This window comes from Scyliorhinus canicula, chromosome 8 (genome assembly GCF_902713615.1).
Source record: "Scyliorhinus canicula chromosome 8, sScyCan1.1, whole genome shotgun sequence".
Lineage (NCBI taxonomy): Eukaryota > Metazoa > Chordata > Chondrichthyes > Carcharhiniformes > Scyliorhinidae > Scyliorhinus > Scyliorhinus canicula.
The window spans coordinates 89,946,634-89,965,477 of NC_052153.1; the positions used below are offsets into that span (position 1 = coordinate 89,946,634).

Here is an 18,844-nt window from a genome sequence, read left to right on the forward strand (position 1 = left end):
GTGAATACTTTGATCAGATTACCCCTTAACATTCTAAATTCTAGCGAAATAAGGTCTAATTTGAGTACAGCGCCGGCCCTAGGGTTGCTGGCGCCCCGGGCAAGCTGAACTTCAGCGCCCTTCGGGGGGGGGGGGGGGGGCGCGGAGCCGGGGGGGGGGGGGGGGGGGGGGGGGGGGGGGCGGAGCCGGGGGGGGCGGAGCCGGGGGCGATTGGGGGGGGGGCCGAGTGGGGGTGGGGGGGGGCCGAGGGGCGCGGGTCGGGCCGAGGCGGCGGAGTGGGGGGGGCGTGTCAGGCCGAGGCGGCGGGGGGGGGGGCGGGTCGGGCCGAGGCGGCGGGGGGGGGGGGGCGGGTCGGGCCGAGGTGGCGGGGGGGGGGCGGGTCGAGGCGGCGGGGGGGGGGGGGCGGGTCGGGCCGAGGTGGCGGGGGGGGTGGGTCGGGCCGGGGGGGGGGGCGCCCTGGGGGAGGGCGGCCACCGCGCATGCGCTGGTTGGCACCGGCCCAACTGCTCATGCGCGGGACCCGAGTCTCTGGCGCCCCCTAGCACATGGCGCCCCGGGCGACTGCCCGAGTTGCCGGTACCTTGGGCCGGCCCTGTTTGAGTAACCTCTCATCATAACCCAACCCCTGTAATCCCGGTCTAATTTTTGTTAACTTACATTGTACTCCCTCCAAGGCCAAAATATCCTTTTTAAGGTAACTGCTCACAGTACTCTAAATGGGGTCTAATCAGGGTTTTGTATACCTGCAGCATATCCCCTAAATATAAAAAGGCTAGCATTCCATTAGCCTTTTTGATTATTTGCTGCACTTGCTCTTCACATTTTAAGGACCTATGCACCTGAGCCCCCAAGTATCTTTGGACAACCACTGTACCTAACCTCTTTCCATTTAGAAAGTACTCTCTGCTCTATCCTTTTTTAGTCCAAAATGGATAACATCACACTTGATTACATTAAATTCCATCTGCCACAATTCTGCCCATTCCCCTGTCAATATCTCCTTGCAAATTCACACTCATCATCTAGGCAGTCTATAATGCCAGATAACTTTGTATCATCCGCAATTTTGGAAGCATGACTTTCTATGCTATCATCATCTAAGTCATTAATGAATAGTATGAATAATTGAGGCCCCAACACAAATCCCACTCATCACCTCCTGCCAATTAGAGTAATTTCCCATTACCCTCACTCTGTCACCTGCCACTCACTATTTCCTTACCATATCAATAATTTTCCCTCAACTCCGTAGCCTTCCACCTTAGTTAACTTGTGTAGGACTTTATCAAATGCCTTCTGGAAGTCCATATAACTAACATCCATGGACGTTCCCCTGTCCACTGCCTTAGTCACCTCTTCAAAAAAATTCAATCGGATTTGACAGGCATGACCATCCCTTCAAGAATCCATGCTGGCTCTCCCTGATCGACAGTTCAGTTACCCAATCCCCGATTAGACTCCAGCAATTTCCCCGTCACAGATGTTATGTTACCTGGTCTGTAATGCCCTGGTTTCCCCTTTTCATCCTTAGGTGGAGTGACATGGGCAATTTTCCAATCCAGAGGGACTGCCCTGAATTTTGAAAACTCTGGAAGATTATAGTTAGGGCATCTATAATGTGTTCCCTACTTCCTTTAACACCCTCGGGTGGAAACCATCAGGTCCTGGATATTTGTCATTCTTTAATTCCATTAATTTCTTAGCCACTGATGCTGTACTTAATGTTAATTGTATTCAGTCCCTGTCCTCCATCAACTATTAATTTTTTCAGAATTTCCAGCAACTTATCCTCTTTTTTAAACTGTAAATACTGAGGCAAAGTAATTGTTCAGCATGTCTGCCATTTCCCCATTATTGCTGACAATATCTCCATTTTCAGCTTTTAGTGGGCCTACATTGCTCTTCACCACCCGCTTTTCCAGTATATTACCAATCTCTTATTGACTTTGATGTCCCTTGCAAGTTTCCTTTCATAATCCCTTTTAGTAATTCTTATCAGCTGCTTTATGACCCTTTTCCCGTCCTTGTACCTATCCTATTCGGCTAGATCTGTGCTATATTTTGCATTTTTGTCGGTCCTTTCTTTTAGTTTTATGCTGTCCCTAACCTCTTTAGTTGTCCATAGCTTTTTTTTTGCGAAGCGGAGCCTTTTCCTCTGTAGCCACCGAAGCTGGCTACCTCCTGACATAAGATGGAACATTGAGTTGCATGCAGGGAAAATTGGACAATGACAGAGAGGCAAGCAGGTTGCAGAACCTCTCTGTGGATTCTGTCTGTGAAGAAACCAGACAACACAGAAACTAACAAGCTGCGCATTTTAACGGAGCGATTCCCGGTGATTCCCAGGCACAATGGACACAACAATTAGAAGAGATTGAAACATTCTATAGCAGGTCAGACATCCCAGCGCCAGTGGAGTCTGAAACAAAAGGACACAAACAAGGTGGAACGAACATCCCAGTGATCGAGGAACAGCCCCGTCATTGGGGAAATTCAAATCAATCGATTGGGAAGAGACCCAATCGATTGCAAGTTTATAGAGGGTCTGCCCAGATGGGCTCGAAACCCAAAACAGTATAAGACAGAGACCCCGACCCCAGCTCTCTTAGCCAGCCTCTCTTAGCCAGCCCTCGGCTCTCTTAGCCGGCCCTCCCAGCAGAACACCTTTGCAGCAGCTCTCCAGGACCGTGAACGTGAGAAGGAGAGGCCTGGCCAATTGCTACACCGACAAGTAAGTGTCATACAACGCACACTACGAGAGTAGACACTCCTGACCCTTTTAGTCCACACCAACTGGAAGCCTGCGGATCCAAGACAAAGCAAGAGGCCATTGTTCCCTGATCCGGCAGTTCCCTTATTTCAGATAAGTATTGGCCTAGGTAGTGGTAGGAACAGTTTAGTCTTAGTTTATATGCATGAGTAGCAATTAACTGTGTAATAATAAACGTGTCTTGTTTGAACTTACTAACTGGTGTATTGAGTCATGGATCTGAACTTGAACTCTAATCTTGTGGCGGTATCATAAGGATACCTGGCGACTCTAGAGCTAAGGAATATTACAGAGCCAATTGAGTGTAAAGCACACTCACCCAGAACGAGCAACACCTCTCAGGGTTATCTCCATGCTCTGTACCACGGTAAATGTTTCTTTCAATAGTCTTAACATATCTTCCCAGTTTAACGTGGACTGTATCTGCTTCATCCCGTTGAAGTCAGCCTTACTAAAATTTGAATATTGGAAATGTGCTTTTCACTTTCAAACGTTACATTGGTTAGGTGAGTGGACAAAGATCTGGCAAATGTGAGAAAATGTAAAGCTGTCCATTTTGGGAGGAAGAATGAAAAAAGTACATCATCGCGGCACAGTAGCACTGCATGTTCCCCCGTGTCTGCGTAGGTTTCCTCCGGGTGCTCCGGTTTCTTCCCAAAAGTCCCAAAAGACGTGCTCTTAGGTAATTTGGATATTCTGAATTCTCCCTCTGTGCACCCGAACAGACGCCGGAATGTGGTGACTAGGGGATTTTCAGAGTAACGTCATTGCAGCATTAATGTATGCCTACATCTGACAATAATAAAGATTATATATTATTAAAAGGTAAGAGATTGCCTAGCTGAGATGCGGAGGAATGTGGATGCCCTACTACACGAATTGCAAAAGGTTATTATGCTGATACAGTGAGTAATTAGGAAAGCTAATAGAATGTTGATTGCAAGGTGAATTGATTATAAAAGTAAGGAGGTTATGCTTCAGTTATACAGGGCACTGATAAGATCACATCTGAAGTGCTGTGTACGGATGTATTGGCCTCCTTATTTAAATATATACATGCATTGGAAGGAAGCAGCTCAAAGAATACCTGGAATGGGCAAGTTGTCTTAGGAGGAAAGTCTGGGAAGGTTTGGCTTGTATCTGCTGGAATTTAGAAGAGTAAGAGGCAACTTGATTGAAAATTAGAACATCCTGAGGGGACTTGACAGGGTTGATGTGGATAGGATGTTTACTCTTTTGGGAGAATCTAGAACTAGGTGTCACTGTTTAAAAATAAGACAGCGCTCCTTTAAGACAAAGATAAGAAAATTGTTTTTTCCTTAGGGTTGAGAGTCTTTGGGATCCTCAACCTCAATAGGCCTCCTTCTGCTTCTAATTTGTATTTTTGTACATTCTCTGGCTAGCAATTTTCATGCATTGGTAAACATGTAAAATATTTGAACATCCAAAACACCCAAGAGTCAACAAACCAATTGGCTTGATTCTGCTGGGTACATGTGGTATTATAATGCCAACTAAAATGAACTCAGTTTAACATAATACCAGCTGTCATCTGTATGTACATACACAATACTCGAACAAAAATATTTTCTGCGCTTGCAAATTTGCAGCCAATTTCAAGCAAGCTGATCTCATCCACTGATGTCCAATAATACTCACAAATCATTTACATCCTTGATTAGTGTCTGCAATGGCCTAGTTGGTAGCACACCTGCCTCTGAATCATAGAATTCAACCTGCCCATTCCAGGTATTCACTCCAGGGCTTCAGTGCAAAAATCAAGGCTGACACTTTTCTGCAGTACTGAGAAAACATTGCATTGTTGGAGATATGCTTGCATGAGTGGTTCTAAAAAATTCCATTGCACTACTTTGGAGAAAGAAGAAGGGCGTTATCCCCAGTGCCCAGGCCAATATCTATCTCTCAATTAACATCACAAAAAAATAAATAGATTATCTGATCATTGTTGTGGTTTGTGGTAGTTCGCCGATTTCCTGCATTACAACAGTGATCACACTTCAAAAACTATTTCATTGGAAGTCACAGAGACTTTAGCAATTAAATTTAACTGCATTTGCTCCTTACAGCAACTCTCGTAGGTCATTTTCTATTGCGTTGACAATTTTGATGAAGTCTGAAGATCTGTGGCTCATCTCTGTTGGAAGAAAAAGACAAGTTAGAACATGAAAATATGATGACCATTTAACATGAAAGAGTGAGCTACCTACTTGGAATTGGAAGCTCACCTAGAACACTAATTCCAAGTCCCTTGTAATCCAACAGCTCTTTCTGCGCTTGTAGCAAGACCTGGAGATATGAAATATCATCCATTAAATCAAGGAAAAAAACAGTAGAGCAAATCATAACACAGTGAACTCCAAAAATAGGGACTCTTCTCAAATTCTGACCGACCCAAACTAGTTTTAAAATTTTGCTGTTTTAATTTCCATTCATTTTCCCTCATAACTGTGACTCTGGAAATATACTCAAGCATATTATTCAGATGCACAAAAAAATTTATTCCAGGGAAGACATCAAATCCATATATTCAGAACCAAACTAGGTATTCTTTGTAAAGTCTGATTTTTCTATTTAAAAGTTGCAAACTTCTATTTAATAGCTGAAAGGATAAAACAAGATTTCACATTAAGACTTTTACTGTAACAGAAGGGTAAAAACGATACCAACAAAACCATTTTTATAGGCAACAGGACTTTTATTTTTAACACAAAAAAAAGGCATCACAGGTATACATATTCTTTTAAGTAATCAAGCAATTCTCCCAGCATCAGTCTAAAGTAACTCTTTGCTCCCAAGGGTTTAATACTATTCTTTTCCTTTTTCTAGCCTAGTAACTTGTATTCTTCGAACTGCCTCAGGTGAGGTTCCCCCCAACCGACCCACAAACCCCAGAGATTCCTCCTTTTTCAAAAGTTAGGAGAATCCTCCAGCCTCATTTCAACTCCTAGCAAATTTGGTCTTTCCAATCAGACCATGAAATCACATATACATTCCTACATGGTGAACTATGGAGACCTTTGGTTCTTAGCTACTCACTCTTCCTCCCCACTCTGGGCAATGTAAATCACATACAGTTTATAAAGCACAATTATTTACAACCAGACATTCTGAACACTTTTCTGGCACTCGAAAACTCAGTTCGCCTCCAACTGTCCTAAGGTTGCAAAGTGCCCATTCAATACAGGTGTCTCTGGCCACTTGGACCAAAACTTTCAGTCTGGCTGTGCCAGAAATTCAACTCCCCTTCAGTTAACAAGAGATTTAGCTCTTTAGTCAAAACCCAGAATGTCAACTGAATTCTTCTGAAAGATACTTTCCTTCACTATAGCTGGTTATAAACTCTCAAGTTAAACTACTCGAACAGAGAAGCACCCAAAAGCCCTACTCACCCCTATAGTTAACGATTTGACCTTTTTTCCCTCCTGTTGGTCATCTCCCATGGAACCCGGGTATTTTAAAACCAGGAATCAGATTCTAGTTCTTAAAGGGACCTTCACTCCACAAAATATTTCGGCTCTTTCCCAGATAATAAAGAACTCCCCTTGTTCGCACTATTCACCACACAAACTTCCACATTTAGTTGTTCATCTTCCGCCATTTACCTGCCTCCAAGCACATCTCCCTTTCCATGACACTCTGATTCACCCTCAACCACATACAGCATCTTTCCTTTTACCTTCCAACTATTAAAATGTCCCAAAAGCCGAGTGAAATAGTCATCTGTTTTAATTTTCAATTTGCTATATGATCGTCACTATTCATGACTTGGTTTCCTCCATATTAAAATGACCAAAAAAAGTGGTATGCAGGGGCCAGCCAGGAATTGTGGGGATAATGCAGGACGGTGGAGTTGAGGTAGAAGATCATATCAGTGTTGGGGAAGGCTCGAATTGCCTACTTTCTTTTCCCCAAAGACTTGCATTCAGTCATGGCCAAGCTTCCAGTTATTTGACATTTGACTTCATCCCACTTGACCTCCTCCACTGTTATAATGATGAAGTTAAGCAAGTTCGAGAAACAGCAACTCATCTTTCAATTTACAGCCTTCCCAGACAACAGGAGTGAGCTCTCAAGGGCAATTAGGGGTAGACAATAAATGGTGGCCCAGCCAGCGACGCCCACATCCCATGAATTAATTTTAAAAATAAGTAAATTTCGGATTATAGCCTCTGCACCCATTTTTTCAGGACCGGAGCTGTGATGAATGATTACTGCACCTTTAATGTAATGATCCCTTTATGACCGGGTTTGGAACCCTGGGGGACTCCGCCTGCGGCTCCACCCCCCCAGGGAGCCATATATATAAGGTAATGTTCAGTGGGCAGTGTGCAGTGAGCACACTTCTCGGTAGCTGTCTGGTTCTCTGCTAATTAAAGCCTTTGTATTATCAATCATCTCTCTCAAGTTGAAATTGAGGGTATCTCAATTTAATTAGCAAATTACTTCAAGATGGACAGCGCTCTAAAACCGGAGAAGCTCAATTTGGACGCTCGGTCGCCAGAGGCCGCAGAAATGTTTTAAATACTGGCTTCGGTGTTTTGAGGCCTACCTGAACTCCTCGGACACTCCAGTCGACGGACCTCGCAAGCTGAGCTTACTACACGCCTGGGTGGGCCACAGACTCTCCTCCGCGATAGAAAAGGCCACCACGTACAAGACGGCGGTCGAAATCCTGCAGAAGCACTTTGTTAAGCCAATAAACGAGGTACACACCCAGCATTTGCTCTCGACCTGCCGGCAGCGCTCCGGGGAAACACTGGTCGAGTACATGGAAAGACTCACCGCGCTCGCTAGGAACTGCGACCACAAGAAGGTGATGGCAGAAGTCCATATGAACTTGCACATCCGAGGTGCTTTTGTGTCCGGTATACGATCCACATACATCAGGCAGCGACTCCTCGAAGATGGAGCAAAAGACCTCCAAGGCACGGTAACACTCACCTCCTCTCTGGACGTGGCCCACCATAATCTCCGCACATACTCCGCGGACCTTGCGAGCCCCTCCCGGTCCCCTCCAGACTCGGCCGCGCTACGAGCCTGCGCCGCACGGCAACCCGCTCACACCAGGGGCACACCGTGCTATTTCTGTGGGCAAGGCCAGCACCAAGTCAGCGTTGCCCAGCCCGCTCTGCTATCTGCAACGACTGCGGAAAGAAAGGGCATTTCGCAAAGGTCTGCCTAGCTGCGCCCAAGGTCCAGAAACAAGAGTCTCATCGGGCCCAAATATCGAGCTCCCAGGCCCACAGGTCCCGCAACGCGGCTGCGCGCCGGCCGGACACGCCCCCTTCTGACACGTCATCGGCCTCGTGCGAGTCAAAATCAGACACGTGCAACCGACGGTGGTAGCCATTTTGTGACTCCAGGTGGCCATTTTGAGTCCGACTCAGCTGAGGATTCTGACTACCCGCAACTGGGAGCAATCACCCTTGATCAATGACGACCGAAGCACCTACGGAACTCCATGATGCAGGTCCAAGTCAACGGGCGCGACACCCCCTGCCTTTTTGACTCCGGGAGCGCGGAGAGCTTTATTTACCCAGAAACGGTAAGGCGCTGCTCCTTGCGCACCTATCCCACCTCCCAAACTATCGCCCTCGCGTCCGGGTCTGACTCAATCGAAATCATGGGGTATTGTGTCGCGATCCTCGCGATCCAGGGCGCCAAATACGCCCGTTTCAAACTTTATATCCTCCCTCACCTCTGCGCCCCCTTGCTGCTCGGTCTGGACTTTCAGTGTAGCCACCGAAGCTGACACTGAAGTTCGGCGGACTCCTGCCCCCACTAACGGTATGTAACCTGGCAACACTTAAAGTTGCACCACCCCCACCCTTCGCGAACCTCACCCCCGACTGTAATCTGTCGCTACCAGGTGTCGGCGGTACAGTGCCCAAGATATGACTTTTATCAAGTCAGAGGTTCAGCGGTTGCTGAAAGAAAGGGTCATACAGGCTAGCAACAGCCCCTGGAGAGCACAAGTATTGGTAGTCCGGTCTGGGGAAAAGAAACGGATGGTGGTGGACTATAGTCAGCCCATAAACCATTGGTCCAGACCCCGACCGCATGCGCCCCCTCAAGGAACTTCCCCTTCCCCGTAGCCTCAAAGCACTCAAACAGTGCTTGGGGCTCTTTTCCTATTATGCCAGTGGGTCCCCAGATATGCGGACAAAGCCCGACCACTCATTAAGACCATGGTTTTTCACCTGACGGCTGAGGCCCAGTCGGCCTTCAGTCGTATCAAGGACAATATCATCAAGGCCAATATCATCAAGGCCGCCATGCACGCGGTGGACGAAACCATCCCCTTCCAGGTAGAAAGCGATGCATCAGACGTCGCCCTGGCTGCTACCCTCAACCAGGCAGGCAGGCCAGTAGCATTTTTCTCCCGAACCCTCACAGCCTCGGAAATTCGGCGCCCTGCAGTCGAGAGGGAGGCACAAGCCATAGTGGAGGCCGTGCGGCACTGGAGGCACTACCTAGCCGGTAGGAGGTTCACCCTCGTCACCGACCAATGGTCGGTAGCCTTCATGTTTGATAACGCACAACGGGGCAAAATCAAAAATGATAAAATTTTGAGGTGGAGGATCCAACTCGCCACCTACACGTACGATATTACATATCGTCCGGGGAAGCTCAATGAGTCCCCAGATGCCTTGTCCCGCGGCACGTGAGCCAACGCGCAAAAAGACCGTCTGCGGGCCATCCACGATGACCTCTGTCACCTGGGGGTCACTCAGCTTGCTCATTTCATCAAGTCCCGCAATCTACCTTACTCCACCGAGGAGGTCAAGGCCATGAGCAAGGCTTTCCAGATCTGTGCAGAGTGCAAACCGCACTTCTACCGAGCAGACAAGGCTCGCCTGGTGAAAGCCTCTGGGCCCTTTGAGCGACTAAGCATGGACTTCAAAGGGCCCCTCCCATCCACCAACAGCAATATCTATTTCCTCACTGTCACCGACGAATTCTCCCGCTTCCCATTCGTTGTCCCCTGCCCTGATATGACCTCGGCCACTGTAATCAAGGCACTGCATAGCATCTTCACCCTGTTTGGTTTCCCCGTCTATATCCACAGTGACCGGGGTACATCCTTCATGAGCGATGAGCTGCATCAGTATCTGCTCAACAAGGGCATCGCCTCGAGCAGAACGACCAGCTATAACCTGCGGGGAAACGGGCAGGTGGAGAGGGAGAACGCGACAGTTTGGAACGCTGTCCTTCTAGCCCTATGGTCAAGAAGTCTCCAAGCCACCCGCTGGCAGGAGGTCCTACCCGATGCCCTACACTCCATTAGGTCACTCCTCTGCACGGCCATGAACGAGACCCCTCACAATTGCTTGTTTGTCTTCCCCAGGAAGTCCACCTCTGGGGTTTCGCTTCTATGTTGGCTGACGACTCCAGGACCAGTTCTACTCCGGAGGCACGCGAGGAGCCATAAGACAGACCCTCTAGTCGAGGGTCCAGCTGCTGCATGCGAACCCCCAATATGCCTACGTCAAGCACCTTGACGGAAGGCAAGACAGTTTCCCTGCAAAACCTGGCACCCGCTGACTCTCCCACTGACGTCCCCCCCCCCCCCCCTCTACCGACGACCCCTCCCCACACTGGCTGCCGACACCGACAGCGCCTCCCCTCTAGTGCCCCCTCCCCCCCCCCCCTCCCACCGGCACCAATCACCCTAGTCACCCCGGATACCCCCCCTGCTCCAACACGGGCAAAGTCCTCAGACCACCGTGCTCCCGGATATACTCCCACTGAAGACGCCCGTGTCCGCCGCACCACCGCCGGAGCGGAGAAGGTCAACAAGGACATTCAGACCATCCAAAAGACTGGACATGTAATTCCACTTCACCCCCGACGGACTCTGTTTTTTTTTAAAACAGGGGGTGAATGTGATGAATGATTACGGCACCTTTAATGTAATGATCCCTTTAAGACCGGGTTTGGAACCCTGGAGGACTCCGCCTCCGGCTCCACCCCCCAGGGAGCCATATATATAAGGTAATGTTCAGTGGGCAGTGTGCAGTGAGCACACATCGCGGTAGCTGTCTGGTTCTCTGCTAATTAAAGCCTTTGTATTACCAATCATCTCTCTCGAGTTCTAATTGAGGGTATCTCAGGAGCTCTAGATACTGGTTCTGCTGTTCATATTTACTCTAGATTCATATTTTATCCCATTATCTCACCTGTATCACAGATGTATGTTAGGAAAAACAAAATGTAGTTTTAAGGGAATAACATTTTAAGTGGGCTTAATTTAGTGTTTGAGTGTCCAAAAAGGGTAAAACCCATAGTTAGATTCATGCTGGACAAAGGTGTTTTGTGGGGTTTGGGTAAATTCTAGCTGTGTTTCTATTGCGCTTCTATGTACAGCTTTAGTTATTTGATTTGCTCGACCACTGGTTCTAGCATGATTCAAGTGGAGCCCATCCCTACAGAACAGTTCCCATTTTTCCCAGTACTGGCGCCAATATCCCATGAATCTGACCAGTAGATAAATATATGCAAAGCAAGCTGAAATATTTGCAAAATATGCAAAGCAAGCTGAAATATTTGCAATGAGCTTCACCCAGAAGTGCCAAGTGGATGATCATAGAACATAGAAAAATACAGCACAGAACAGGCCTTTTGGCCCATGATTGTGATTCTTTTAACACAGAAGCCAATCTGATTATCTCCATGTGAACATGAAGAAACAGCTGAATTCACTCGATAGAGCAAAAGCATAGTGGTTAGCACAATTGTTTCACAGTTCCAGGGTCCCATGTTCGATTCCCAGTTTGGGTCACTGTATGTGCCGAGTCTGCATTTTTTCCCCGTGTGTGCGTGGGTTTCCTCCGGGTGCTCCGGTTTCCTCCCACAGTCCAAAGATGTGCAGGTTAGGTGGATTGGCCATTCTAAATTGCCCTCAAGTGTCCAAAATTGCCCTTGTGTTGAATGGAGTTACTGGGTTGTGGGATAGGGTGGAGGTGTGGGCTTGGGTAGGGTGCTCTTTCCAAGAGCTAGTGCAGACTCGATGGGCCGAATGGCCTCCTTCTGCATTGTAAATTCTATGAATCTATGAAACCTGAACCAATTGCTCCTACAATATTTGAGTCATGCATTTACATCTAATATTATTAATCAGAGCTAGTGGCTCAGGTAGTAATCCATAGATTATTACCTTTGTGGCTTGGCATTTTAAATGTAGCACCTAGTTGCTCGTATTCCCACTGCAGAAACGCTTTCTCGTTCTACCTACATCATTGGTACCTACATGAACCATGGCAAATGAATCATATGGTACTTAAATGGACCATGACAACTGAACCAACCGTGGTTCAATGAAGAGTGTAGAAGAGCAGAAGAAAATGAGGTGCCAAAAGAAACTAAAACATGACTACATGCATACCAAGCTGCATATGTGGCATGTTATAGACAGAGCCAAGGGAGAACACAATGGATCAAATCAAACTTCTGCATGGCTACCAAATCCAGTTGTGAATGGTGGCAGACAATTAGAGGCAGCTCTGGAACATCTCCTTCAAAAGAATGGCAAACACCAGTAAATAAATATATGCAAAGCAAGCTGAAATATTTGCAAAATATGCAAAGCAAGCTGAAATATTTGCAAAATATGCAAAGCAAGCTGAAATATTTGCAATGAGCTTCACCCAGAAGTGCCAAGTGGATGATCATAGAACATAGAAAAATACAGCACAGAACAGGCCTTTTGGCCCATGATTGTGATTCTTTTAACACAGAAGCCAATCTGATTATCTCCATGTGAACATGAAGAAACAGCTGAATTCACTCGATAGAGCAAAAGGCTATGGGCCTTGATAACATCTGTGCTACAGTGAAGATTTAGGCTCCACTACACTCCTAGAAAAGCTGTCCCAGTACAGCTCCAACACTGGTATCGACCCAATAATGTGAAAAACCACCCAGGCTTGTATTATCTGCCATAAAAAAGCAGGTACAATCAAATCTGATTCATTACCACCCCCATCAGTCCATTCTCAAACAGCAAAGTGACAGAAGGGCATTACCAACAGTGCTATTAGGTAGCACTTACTCACCAGTGTCCTGTTTTGGTTCTGCCAGGACCACATTACTGCCTTGATCCAAATATGGACTAAAAGAGCTGAATTCCAGTGATATCTGATGAAGAATACATTCCAGAGTTCTTCAAGTCAGTGCCCCAACTATCTTCAACGGACTTCCCTCCATCATGTGGGGATGTTCATTGATGATTTCAGTGTTCAGTTTATTTATGATTCCTTCGCTAATAAAGCATGCATTAAGACCTGGACAACATCCAGGATTGACAAGACAAGTGCGAAGTAGCATTCACCCATTGTAATTGTGAGGTAACGACTATCTCAAAAGACAGAATCTAACCACCTTTCCATGACATTCAAAGGGACATCGTCACTGAATAACCCACCATTAGCCTCGTGGCCACCACCAACTGGACCAACCACAAATCCTCTGGCCAAAAGAGCAGGTTAGAGGCTGGGTATTGTGGCCAGTAACACATCTCCTGACTCTCCAGAGCTTCTCTATCATGGACAAAACACAATGAAGAAAGTGATGGAATGCTCTCCACTTGACTAGATGAATGCAGCTCCAGCAACATTCAAAAGCCAACTTGATGGGCACTCCAGCACTAGGGCCCCAGGTTCAATTCTGGTCTTGGGTGGAGTTTGCACTTTCTACCCAAGACTGTGTGGGTTTCCTCCGGGTGCACCAATTTCCTCCCATAGTCCAAAGATGTGCAGGTTAGGTGGGTTGACCATATTAAATTGCCCCTCTGTGTCAAAAAAAGGTTAGGTGAGGTTACGGGGTTGGGATGGGCTCTATTAGACGATAGATGCAGGCTCCATGGGCCAAATGGCCTCCTTCCTTCATTGGAATTCTATGATTCTCAGTCACAGAACAAGATTACAAGGGCTAGGAACTAATTGTTTTATTCTTGCAATGTCAAATTCCAGGAACTTCTTACCCAAAGCATATTGGGTGTACCCATACCACAACTAAAGTGGCCAAGGCAGGGGCTGGCCATCACCTTCTCAACAGCAATTGGGGTTATGCAATAAAGGCTCAGCTTTTCCACAACATTCTCCTCTCATGAGTGAATGAAAAACTCCTCGACTCAAAATGCAGCAATAAAAACTATTGTTGTCACTTAAATTAGTACAGGATTAAATGTGGCACTGAGCCGACTTAAAGAGGAAATTAAGACACCTGAAAAGGACAACAACCTGTGATGCTGACTGGGATGATTATTTCCAGCTTTGTTAAATACATTAACATATTGATAAGAAATTAATTTCAGGAAGTGTGCAGAAGCCAGATGTTGGTCCAAGTTATCAGTGTCGTGATATCATGGCTGTGGTGTAATTCACCGACTGACACTAGGCGTCTCATTAGTATAGAAGTGAGCATTAGAGTCAGGTGACCTCAGACTGACTGGGGAGCTGGGAGAGAGAGAGATAGTGCTTTGTGCATGTTCATACTGTTATTCATCTGTTGTTTTGTACATATATTTGACCCACAGTTAATGTTAATAAATTATTTATAGCTTTAGCTACAAGTATTCTTGTAATATAAATCAAGCCATCCAACACGAACATTATAAATCAGGATGATAAATTGTTTCATAGAATTTACAGTGCAGAAGGAGGCTATTCGGCCCATCGAATCTGCACTGGCTCTTGGAAAGAGCACACCACCCAAGCCCACACCTCCACCCTATCCCCATTACCCAGTAACCCCACCCAACACTAAGGGCAATTTTGGACAGTAAGGACAAATTAGCATGGCAAATCCAGCTAACCTGCACATCTTTGGACTGTGGGAGGAAAGCGGAGCACCCGGAGGAAAACCATGCACACACGGGGAGAATGTGCAGACTCCGCACAGACAGTGACCCAAGCCTGGAATTGAACCTTGGACCCTGGAGCTGTGAAGCAATTGTGCTAACCACAATGCTACCGTGCAGATAGCTCTGAAAAGTAATGATGTGGAGATGCTGCCGTTGGACTTGGGGGAGCACAGCAAGAAGTATTACAACACCAGGTTAAAGTCCAATTATTAATTAACCTGGTGTTGTAAGACTTCTTACTCTGAAAAGTTAGTCAGTAATGCATACCATGCAGTCCGTTGAATAATGTTTAATTATTAAATAAAACACCAAAAATCTTCCAAATTTGTTTTATAACCGGTTAAGGAAATCTACTCTATAACATTATCCAGTGAAACATTTGTAGCTATTACGTGGTGCCAAAAGAGATTTATCAGGGAATAAGTAGATACCAATGATTAGAAAATTCTGACTGATCAGATGGAAATTAGCTGGAATTATTCCAACCAACCATGCGCAAGGATAAGCCTACATCACAAAATTACCAAAAAGAACCTTAAATGTGCATATTTAAAAACAAGGACATTTATTTATATTAAGATAAAAACAGGCAACGTTGGGAAAAAAAAACTTGCAGGTCTGGCAGCATCTATGGATAGAGAAACAGAATTGATGTTTCACATCCATATGATTCTTCATCAAAGAGCTATAGAGAGGGAGAAATGCGATGGACATTTATTTATTTAGCATCCTTAACACACCTTTAACACATTGAAACATCAAGGCACTGAACTGGTGCAATATCAAACAAAACGTAGCACCAAGTCCCATAAGATGATGACCAAAAGCTTTTGTCAATGTTAGATTTTAAAAGGAGGTGCTTCAGGAAAGTAAGAGAAGCAGAGGAACAGATGTGGGGAATTCTAGAGCTCAATGTCTAGTTGGCTGAAGGAACAGCCATCAATAGTGGAGTATTTAAAATCAGAGACATTCACAAGTTTACAATTAGAAGAGTACAGCTATTGAAGGGTTGTGGGCCAGAGGTTACAAGAGATAGCTGTGGGTTGAGGCAACAGATAAATCTGAAAACAAGGATGAGAATTTTTTTAAATGCCAACAAGCTACTTAACTATAAATATTGGGATGATGGTGAACAATATCTGATGCAAGTTAGGACATAGGCAGCAACGTTTTGAATGACCTCAAGTCCATGGAAGGAAAACATAAAGAGGCCAGGAATCTATTGGAATAGTCAAGTCTAAAAGGTAACAACAGCATGGAGGGCTTCAGCACCAGATGAGCAGAGGAAACAGTGCAGCCAGGCAATACTACAAGACTGATAGTAGGCAGTCTTGGTGATGGCACTGGTACATGATTAAAAACACACCTTGGGGTCAAATATGACCGAAGGTAAACTGACTGATTTAGTCTCAAACAGTTGCAACCTAGACAAATGAAGTCAGTGGCTAAGGAACAAAGATTGTAGCAGGGACCAAAGACTATAGTCTTCCTCAAGATGAATTGCAGAAAGTGTCTGCCCATCTAATACTGGATGTCAGACAAACAGTCTGACCATTTACAGATGGCATAGGAATTGAGGTAGGTTGTAGTGAGGTAGAGCTGGATATCATCACCATTGATGTAAAAATGGATGAGCTTTTGGCTGATGTAGCAGACGAGGGGTTGCCTATTAGTGAGAAATACGGTGGGGCCACCAGAGGTAACTGTCCGGATTTGGGAAGAGAAGCCATCTCATGTAATTCACTGGCTATTAACCATCAGCTAGACACAATAGAAAATATAAAAGTTTCTACTGGAGTGTATTACCAATACATGTAAATAGCAGGTGATACACATCACAGTAGCACAATGGTCAGCACTGTTGTTTCACAGCACCAGGGACCCAGGTTCAATTCCTGGCTTGGGTCACTGTCTCTGTAGAGTCTGCACGTTCTCACTGTGTCTGCATGGGTTTCCTCCGGGTGCTCCAATTTCCTCCCACAAGTCGCGAAAGACGTGCTGTTAAGGGAATTGGCCATTCGGAATTCTCCCTCAGCGTACCCAAACAGGGGCACAATAGTGTGGCGACCAGGGATTTTTCATAGTAACGTTATTGCAGTGTTACTGTAAGCCTACTTGTGACACCAATATAGATGATCAAATATGCCCTTTAAACAACCTTAGGAATCCTAGCATTTCCAAGAATATAAAATAGTGATAATGTATTTTGCAAGATCACACCAACTGTAAATATTCTACTTCCCCTTCACCACTGGATGAAGTGGCCAGAGGAGAGGCATTTAACAAAAGGCATAAAAGACGACAGATAACATCCGTTTTTAAGTAATCTATATCTACGAAAGAGCAGCATGTGCAAACATAATATACAAAAGCGTACATTATTTTTAAAAATAGGACTCTTTTCTCTCACATCCATGGTAAGTTACCAGCAAAACCCTCCATTCTATTCATCGTTCTGATGGAGACATACATACATAGGTTTCAACTTCAAACGGTTTTCAATTCAATGTTCCGACATGCCACCACGGCGTCAATCGGAGTTGCATTCTCGGGGTTAACAGAAAAGGGATACAGAATATCTCACCGGTAGTGGGAGCTTGGAAGGACCGGCACCGAAGTTAATAACTTGCTTTCTGCCGTTTTCCATTTCGGAGTTCGTGTGTGTGTGTGTGTGTTCTTGCACAAATTTTTGTTCGCCCGTCACTTCGACTGGAACCCTCCCCCAGACTGCGACCATCCATTGCTTGCGCTTCTTATTGGCTGTTTTCACATGGCAATTGTATTCAGCGCCTTCTAACTGGTTATTCTCAGGCCCATGTTCTATCCAATTGGCTGTTCGTGCCTACACGAGATGTTTGCGTGACTGCAGCAGCTTTGTGCAAGAGAGGCACAGATTGCACCAGACAGTACGTGAATGTGCAACCCCAAGGCATTACTCCCTTTATCCCCACTCAATACATCCTTTTTGACAAACAAGTGGATTACACTTTGGTAGAAATGAGTAATAAACGTGTTTTAATCAAATTTGCAAGGAATTCCCTCCTGAGAAACCTGATGACTTAAGAAAGAAAGCTCGTTTTTGATTATGTAATACTTTCTTCCATATCCTATACTTTAGTTGTAAACGTGTGAATATATAATTCAAATGTGTATGTAGAGAAAGAGGTCATTTCACTATGTATGTTCCTCTATTAGCCAAATAGTAGCTTTGCAATCAAGAAATTGTGGAATCCTATATTGATTATCAAGGTGTGTAAATCAACTGGTTGTTGTAAACATGTTGGCTGTAAATAACACATGACATCATCATGCTCCTTTCTCCTCTTCTGCTTCCCAATAAGGTGTCTGCAGTTTTCCACTCTACGCTCTTCCTGCACACTGTCTCAGCTTTGAGCTACCATGCATATTTTTTGTATTTTGCATCTCCTGCTCAAGTCTTCCATTGAAGTATCAAACCTGCTGCACCTATAATTTGAAAGGCAAAATACTGCAAATCGGAAAGAAAAACAGAAAATGCTGGAAAAATTCAGCAGGTCTGGCAACATTTACAGAATTAACCACATCTAATTAATTATTTTGGAACTTAAGTGTCTTGTTACTTAGACAGGTTCTTTGGCAGCCTTTCGTCTCGTGAGACAAAGATTACACCTTGTTGGTCAACTCTGTGCTAAACATCACGTGTGTGGCTCAGGCACTGCACTCTGGCATGGCAGTCGCTGCCTCATGGTTTGCAAATGAAGACAGTGGACTGAGAAAGTGAAGGATCCATTGGCTGCTTTCTCTGGGTCCTTGACCACCTGAGCTCTCAGTTCTTCCTACCTTCTTCCAATGCCCCTCTGAACAATCAGCCTCCAGAAGTCCCTACCATTGGCACCCCCACTTACCTATCTTGATACCTTCTCACCTCAAGTATTCTTGATGGAACATAGAACATACAGTGCAGAAGGAGGCCATTCGGCCCATCAAGTCTGCACCGACCCACTTAAGCCCTCACTTCCACCCTATCCCTGTAACCCAATAACCCCTCCTAACCTTTTTGGTCCCTAAGGGCAATTTATCATGGACAATTCAGCTAACCTGCACATCTTTAGGTTGTGGGAGGAAACCAGAGCACCCGGAGGAAACCCACGCAGACACAGGGAGAACGTGCAGACTCACCACAGACAGTGACCCAGCAGGGAATCGAACCT

At 45.6% G+C, this 18,844-nt stretch overlaps 1 protein-coding gene across 1 annotated transcript in view; it reads right to left on the reverse strand.

Annotated features, from left to right (window-relative positions):
• Window positions 1-17,441, reverse strand: part of psat1 (phosphoserine aminotransferase 1) — a 30,427-nt gene extending 12,986 nt beyond the window's left edge. The window contains exons 1-3 of the mRNA XM_038804902.1: window positions 17,239-17,441; window positions 5,017-5,077; window positions 4,856-4,925 (exon numbers count right to left, since the gene is read on the reverse strand). Of these exons, the coding sequence (XP_038660830.1) occupies window positions 4,856-4,925; window positions 5,017-5,077; window positions 17,239-17,391 (284 nt within the window). The 5' untranslated portion in view covers window positions 17,392-17,441. The remainder of the gene's footprint in view (window positions 1-4,855; window positions 4,926-5,016; window positions 5,078-17,238) is intronic.
• Window positions 17,442-18,844: the final 1,403 nt, after the last annotated feature.